The following is an 8,272-nucleotide window of genomic DNA, read 5'->3' as shown; positions in this document are numbered from 1 at the left end:
AGTGCATAGATTTCACCATGCGGAGGGAGCCATTGGGAATAATGCTGCGGCCGTTGAAAACCATCAGCTGCGTTCTTATAGTGGGTGAGTCCAACAGCTCTTACTACCAGGAATTTCTTCCTAGTATTTAATCAGAATCTCCTTTCTTGTCATTTGAACCCATTGGTTTGGGTCCTGTCCTCCAGGCAGCAGCAAACTCATTCGTTCATTCGTTCCATCTTTCCTATGACAGCCCAAATGCTCTGAGAGCATCCACAAAATTAGCCTACAAGTCTCCTGAAAATGCTTGTTAACAAGGATGGTATATATGAAATGCAATCAAATTTTGAAATGAATTTGGAGGCGGCTGCGCATGAAATGTGTGACGGATGTTCAGGGAAGCAAAAATATATGTTCAGAAGACTTGTGTTGATATTCTGCATTGACTGCCTAGTTACATCTATGTAACTCAGGTGCATCTGCACTATGGAAATAATAATAATAATAATAATAATAATAATAATAATAATATATCCCATATATATATATATATATATATATATATGGAATCAAGGCAGCTCACAACATTTATTATTATCATTATTATTATAGATATTTATATCATATATATATATATATATATATATATATATATAGGGAGTCAAGGCAGCTCAAAACAGATATAAAATAGTACAACTTAAAAACAATACACAGTCATTAAAATCTAGATACAGTGCAATTTGACACTACTATATAAGGCTCCATCCTTTCGAATCCTGGGATTTGTAGTTTGCTGTAACACCGTAGCTCTTTGACAGAGAAGGCTAATAGTTCACAAAACTACAAATCCCTGAATTCCATAGCATTGAGCCTTGGCAGTTAAAGCGGTGTCAAACTGCATTATTTCTGCAGTGCAGATGCATCCTCTGTGTGTGAATTTACATTATGCCCAATGAAGGCTTCATTCATTTCTTTAAACTGAAATCTTGTCCTTTGTCTTTCAGGCTGGGCAATGAGCACCGTTTCGAGTCATGAGGTATAAAGGGCTTTATATTTCTCTGTATTCATTGAGCATAGACCCTCATTTTATACTCAATGTACACGCAGATCCAGTCTTTGCCTCTCCTCTGACCCTTTGGTGTCTTCCTGCATGGAAACTACAAATCCCAGCACTCCTCATCATTGGCTTTGCTGGCTAGACAAGATGGGGACTCCAATCCAACAATGTCTGGAAGGGCACACCGTTCAATTGGTGTAGATGCACCTCACTCTCTGCAATGCCAGAAATTGGGGACTAAAACGTCATTTAGGGGAACAGGATTTTTATTCTTAGGATAATATCCTTGTTCCTCTGCCCCATAACTATACCCCTGTACCATTCCCATATCTGCCTTAAAACAAAGGCAGCTATTCATGACTGTGACCCCTTTAAAAATAGAACAAAGCAAGAAATCCTGTCCAGGTTTTGATGTTTTGAACACGTCTGCTGTAGTTGCTACCACAAAAGAGAGAAAGGCAAAAGTATTGCTCGTCAAAGAACACAAAAGTTGTTTTAAGCTATGTTTAAGCCAAAGAAAAGCTGCAAAGATCAGAGCCTCTGTGTATATTTCAGGTTCAATAAGTATCAGCTGCTACAGTTCAGCACACCTTTTAGGATCAGTAATGGCTATCGCCCCTAAAACCTGTTGGAATGGTTCTCAAAGCCAGGTAGCGATGCCAAAGACAACCTGCCTCCCTTCTCTTTCTCATTTATTTCTGACATTAGCTTAACAAATACCTAGACAGTTTATCACACGAAGGAGATCGAGAGTTCATCCCGTGAATATCACAGGGGAAATTGCGTAATTATGCGTGATGATTTCACGCAACAACGCACAAAAACCACCATTAAAGTGGCCACAAAGAAGCATTAATGCTCATCTTTTTACTTTCGGGATTTCAGCGACAATGCATTTCCGATGTCCCTTCATTCGTGCAATTGCGTGTGATAATCATTTACTCGATGATTCGCCATTTCCGCTTTATTTGTGGGATGCTTTAAATGTGCTTTAATCTCTCTTTAATATCGAAATCAGCCCCAATGTGATAATCTCTTAGGTTTGATTTATAACATATAGGCCAGATGCACCTGTAGACTTTTTTCCTCTGGTTAGAAGGCTTTGCTCTGATTCATAGTTCTGTTTTTCCAGCTAATTGTTGCTGTAAACGAAAACAGTGACGTGATGAAATATGTCCCTTGTGGATTGGTACCCTATATATGTTCAAGTCCCATTATATACAATGACTTGTATTATTATTATTATTACTACAGTGGGCCCTTGGTTTGCCTCCAGGATCCTCTGTGGATACCAAAATCTATGGATGCTCAATTCCCATTAAATACAGTGGCATAGTAGGATGGTGTCCTGTATATAACATTACAAAATCAAGGTTTACATTTGGGATATATACAATTTTGAGTATTTCATGTGCTTGAATCCTTGGGTTAAAAAGAAATCCTGTGGATACGGAGGGCTGACTGTAGCAGTGCAATGGCGATTTGTTCAACATTGACGATCTCCATAGCAAACCATGAACTTCGGGACAGTTAGGAGAAACCTTGAGTCCCTATGCTGGGAGAATATAATTGGGAGGATACAAGTAGATAAAATCATGAATAATGATAACAATCAAGCTATCCTTCTTTTCTCCTCTTTTCCTTTCATTGCACGAATTTCTCTGCTTTTTGCAGGATGTTCGCGTCCCGCCGCTGAACGGAAACAGAGAGCTTTCCCATCTGCCAAGAGAGCAGCTTGTGGAAAACCTCCAGCCCTTGCGACAAAAACGTGACGCAGGTGCGAAACATGCCCTTTGAACAGTGATGATGTGGATGGCAGTGTAACCAAAGACTTCTCCATGTTAACAAAACGTCCCTCCAATAACCAGGGGACTAGGGCCTGGACCTCACAAATCTCAGTCCAGCAGTCTTTAATTCTTACACTATAACTGTGTGCTGTTGGATTTGAAAAACTCAAACCTTGACTAATATATATATTTTAATAATATAACCTTCGAGTCTTTCTTTCGACAGAATGCCCACCTGACCAAACCATAACCGATGAGGTGCTGCAGGACAAGTTAATGCCGATTTATTACACACCCGAGGATTTGCAGTTGTGTCTAAAAGGCCCAAAACTGGTGGAAAGTCTCCCTACAATATCGTCTTACGCTTTCACTTACGACCAGCTGAAGGCGTTAAAAGATAACCTGGACAAGGTGAATGATGTTCCTGTTTACGTAATTGGCCCAAAGGGAAATGGAAACAGGGTTGAAGTTTGTCCACCATTTTACCTTATCCCAATCCCAGCAGTAAGCCACAAGTCAAGAGGATCTGATTTCTAAACCCATTAAACTGAGCCAACTCTGTATTGCTTTGATCCAGGGATGGAAAGACTGTTTGTAATATTTAGTTCCTAGGTTGAAAATCCCATTGGGGAAAATAATAGACCAGCAAGAGTTTTGTGCGGTTTTCTCCTGGATATCAAATATAGCAAAGTTTTATGGTCAAATTTTGGGGTGCTTTTCCTGGACAGTGTGGGTTATACAGTGGCTCCCAGCCATTGACATATGCTGCACAATATTGGTGATAGTTGGTGAAGTTTGATCTAATTTTGCCCTTCTGACTTTTGTTCCAATAATTGTAGTGTTTTGATCATACAATTATCTCAGCATTTATATTTTTATTATATTTTATACTGGTCAATGACCAAATAAACTAAACTAACTAGCTGGAATGCAGCCAGTGTATGTCCCACTTGTTCTTTGTTTCTCATTCCAAAGTTCTCCCTCCGCAGAAAATGTCAAGACATTTTGCAATGTGGCTCAATTTAACTTGAGGTTGCTAGGAACTTCCAGCACTTTCTGTATCTGAGCAAGCTATTTTCTTCAGCACGTTTCTCTATTCAGGTTTATGGTCCCTTTCTGACTTTTCTCCTCTGGACCAATGATGTGAGACAGGGATAGGGAGATGCTAAGTTTGCCCATACAAAACACTGGCTTCTCCTTGTTATTTCCTGCAGGAGTTTCCTGATGGATATCCATCTTGGCTGCTCCCAAACATTGGAGTCTTTTTGACTGCAACAAATGAAACCGACATAAAGAAATGGAATTACACCTCGCCGGAGACACTTGCTGCTTTGCTGAGTGTGTCGCCTGAAGATGACATGGTAATTCAAAATAGGGATAGTGACGCAGGGTGGTTTTTTCCTCCTAATCTGGAATGATATTATCGTTCTCATCGTTTTATAGATGGGAAGTTTATATATTTGTAACAATGCGCGTGTCTATAGAGTGGCTTCCATAGTAGGATGCTAGGGGATTTGCATCTAGTTTTAGTAAACGATAATGGGGCTTCCCAGAGTGCGACTCCAGTTGGAGGATAGGGTTTGGCCACCTTGGATACTTTAACACAGAGAGAGGTGAGAATACAGTCTGGGTTCAATGCAGCCTCCAGAATTATTATTATTATTATTATTATTATTATTATTATTATTATTTATTTGTATCCCCAGGATCCACAGAGGCCCAATTTTATTTTTTGTAATGATGCTAAAATGCCCAATTTTAACATGTTTTTCAGGGGTGACAAGAGAACCTTCTCTTGGGTGCCAGTGAATCCCTTTAGCCCTCAACAGTTTCCCAACAGTTATTGAAAAATATGTTTTCTTAGGCATTTTCTAGGTCCTCCAGAAGATGTTGACCATCGAGTCACATTGGAGGACCCAGAAATGCTTCCAGAGGTGTTACAGGTTCCCCCTCTTTCATGTTATCTTTTGTTTTCATGACATCTAGGGAAAGTTTTACTTAGGATTTAACACATCTTCACAGTAAAAGTAATCCATAACTAAGCTAAAACCACCGTGAAAGATCTTTTTATACCTGCCTCAGCACCGGGGACATAGACGCAATTGGCAAAATAGTAGCTTAGCTGGCATGTTGGGTTCAAGCATTGATTCTTCCAGAAATGTAACATTTGCATGCTGAACTGTTTGTGGTTCAAAATTATTTCTTTCAGGCCAAATTGCTTATCAAGCAGTACCTTGATTCTGGGGGGCAACTCAATAGCACCGCTCTGGATGTCATTGGACCGAAATACATTTGTCTCCTGGATAAGGACCAGTTCAGCATGATAGATGAAAATGCCATCAAGTGAGTGCATCCTTTTAATGCTTTTAATCCACTAGCAAGGAAAGGGGAGCATTTGCCATTTAGCAAAATCAGGACTCTGAATGGATCCTTGTCCTCAGGGACAGATATTTTAGAAGAAGAGAAGAAAGGAGGAAAAGGAAGAAGTAGTAGAAGACAACTGTAGCCTAAATCCGTTCACTAATCCTAGTTACAGTAGACCCATATAATCAAAGGTGCAGGTACCTTTATATGGTGCCTCTCCGTATTCCTCCCTGGATGGATGGAGATTCTGGTTGCACCTGCACTGCAGAAATAATGCAGTTTGACATTGCTCTAACCGCCATGGCTCAATGCTATGCAATTCTGGGATTTGTAGTGTCTTGTGGCACCAGAGGGCTCTGACAGGGAAGGCACGATATCTCACAAAACAACAACTTCCTATGATTCTGTGATTCCTTAGCATTGAGCCACAGCAGTTTCAAAACAGTGTCAAAACTGCATCCTTTCTGCAGAACAGCTGCAGCCTCTGGTCATAATTCATCACTCATCCTTAACTTTTGCTTTGCTTTTTCTTCCGGTAGGATGGCCTCCAATTTCGATCCTTCTAAGTGTTCCCAAGCCATGTTAGACAACTTGTACCCCAAAGCCAAGCGGGCTTTCTCCGACCGACACAACGAATTCCCGGCTTATTATAACCTGATCAAGCCATACCTGGGTAAGGAGAAGCACTGAATATGGGAGAAACAGAGCTGGAATCCAGCCAATATATAACACTTTACTGGGAAACCATTTAAAATCTGGCTTCCTTGGATTTCCTTAGAAATGCATCAAAAAGAATTACAACAATCGTATTGGCCTGTTACAGACAGCCAAAATAAAGCTGCTTCGAGTCACAGTGGAGGTATGGTGTTTCAATTATGCATGCGTCCCAAGAGTCCAGAAGCCACACCAAAGCCACACTCCAATCCTTAGGGCTGGAGCGTGGCTTTGGTGCGACTTCTGGACTCTTAGGATGCATGCATCATTGAAACACCATACCTCCATCGTGACTCGAAGCAGCTTTATTTTGGCTGTCTGTAACAGGCCATTATATCAATATTAAAATCACTCTACTGGCTGCCAATTAGTTTCTAGGCAAGGTACAGAGTGTTGGCCATTACCTTTAAAGCCCTGTATTGATTTTATATGCTCTTTTAACATGCTTTTTAAACTGGTGTTTTTTAAAATTATTTTTCTTCAAACAATTACTTTCAAATGCATCAAATAATTTAAAAAGAGGAAACAAAACGAAAGCAACTACTGTACATGAAAAATAATGCACGCACGCACACACACGCCCATAAAAACACCCCATAAAATACAAAATACACACACACAAAATAAAATTACATGCAAGAGTTCCCCCAGCTGTCAATTATATTGTCTTAATACTGGGAGAAAAGAAGGATAAAGTGAAAGTAAAAAAGAGGGAGAAACGTTTTCCGTTCGTCTTTTCCCAGGTGGTGCTCCAGGTGAAGATCTCAGAGCTCTGAGCAAAAATAGGGTCAACATGGACATTGGGACTTTCATGACTTTGAGGAAGGACTCTGTGATGGTAAGCGAGGGAGGCTCCCATATTGTCCGTGGGGCAGGCTGGAATCCAGAGCTAGTTTTATTTAGTGTTTTGGCCTGAATACTAGTGATCGCAACAAGAAGAAGTGACCCACTGAAGAAATGGGATTTTTCTACCTTGGGCTGGGCAAATGTCACAGGGCCAAGTCTCTGGCAAACCACACCATCATATATTGGTGGGGCAGAAGTGGTGTTATTTAATTCTTTTATTATAATGGCTGGAATTCTACATGGCTTAAATCTTAAGTACGCTTGACTGAGCAACATCTTCAGGTCTGATGCCCCCAAATTTCTTTTCCCAGCTGTACTGGGAGGAGGTTCGTTCTGCCAGCAATTGGGGCACGGATGGACCATTTTCCAGGAGTGACAAGGAGTCTTGCTTCTGGTGTCCACAGCATCGTTCACTGGAAACCATCTGCCTCTCCCCAATTGCCTGCAGCATGGATCTCCTCCTGGTGTAACTGATGCCCGGCAAAGCAGGTTGGGGTATTACATCTTCTCTATCTTTCTCTCTTTCCAGCTCTGACCTGAACTAGTAAAGCCAATACACAGGTAACACAATAGAGGGATGCAGATGACCCATAACTTGCTCTCTCCTTCCCAGGATCTGACGGTGGATGAGGTCAAAGGCTTGCTGGGAAGAAACCTGAGAGAACTGAAGGATCATCAGGATCAACCTGTGATAAGTGCCTGGATCCACAGACAGAAGCAGTCCGACCTGGACAGCCTGGACCTTGGGCTCAAGGGGGGGCTCCCTGATGGCTACATGGTTCTCCCGCGCATTTCTTACCGTAAGAAACGGGAGGCATTCACTTTCGGGAGGATTTGAGCGCCAGTGGAAGAATCAACAGAAGACAGGAACCCTTTATTCTGGGAAATTGGATTGCATACTTCAGTTCCTACAAGTGCAAATTGCTTTGCAACTTCAGTGTGGTGTTATGGTTTGATCGCCAGACTAGGACTCTGGAGAACAGGGTTTGAATGTCTCCCAGCCACGGAGATCCACTTGGTGACCTTAGTATGTAGACTATCTTGTAGCACCTTTGAGACTAACTGAAAGAAAGAAATTGGCAGCATGAACTTTTGTAGACTTCAGTCTACTTCCTCAGGTGCATTTGAGGAAATAGTCTATGAAAGCTCATGCTGCCAACTTCTTTCTTTCAGTTAGTCTCAAAGGTGCTACATACTGATCTCTCTATGTACTGACTTCACAGACTAACATGGCTATATTTTTGATTGGGGATCGTGTGTGAGTCACACTCTGCTATCCTCAAAGGAAGGCATTGGTAAACCTCAATAAAACTGGCCAAGAATGCCATTGGAGTACAGTGATTTCTGTGTTAGACCAAGACTCTGGGATGCCAGTTGCACATCATCTCAGAGGTGTAGCCACAGCATCTGTATCACAGCCTCTATTGTAGGATCACAACCATCAAAAACCAAAGATAAAACTTTTATTTAATTCTGACATTTGTATGAGAAATGAACAGTCCACAAAATGCATCTCTGTCCTTTG

General features: G+C 41.2%; 1 protein-coding gene across 1 annotated transcript; it reads left to right on the top strand.

The window, feature by feature from the left end:
- Positions 1–3,066: 3,066 nt before the first annotated feature.
- On the top strand, positions 3,067–7,799 carry LOC149306214 (mesothelin-like). Its single transcript, XM_089476978.1, has 6 exons — positions 3,067–3,234; positions 4,038–4,184; positions 5,033–5,166; positions 5,727–5,860; positions 6,645–6,739; positions 7,361–7,799. Exons 1-6 carry the CDS (start codon positions 3,100–3,102, stop codon positions 7,583–7,585), a joined length of 870 nt encoding a protein of 289 aa, XP_089333104.1. The 5' UTR covers positions 3,067–3,099; the 3' UTR covers positions 7,586–7,799.
- Positions 7,800–8,272: the final 473 nt, after the last annotated feature.

Source organism: Sceloporus occidentalis, unplaced genomic scaffold, assembly GCF_023333645.1.
Source record: "Sceloporus occidentalis isolate IW3139 unplaced genomic scaffold, rSceOcc1.0.p SCAF_10, whole genome shotgun sequence".
Classification (NCBI taxonomy): domain Eukaryota; kingdom Metazoa; phylum Chordata; class Lepidosauria; order Squamata; family Phrynosomatidae; genus Sceloporus; species Sceloporus occidentalis.
Note: the sequence above shows the minus strand (reverse complement) of the source record. Positions and strands in the feature narration are given on the sequence as shown.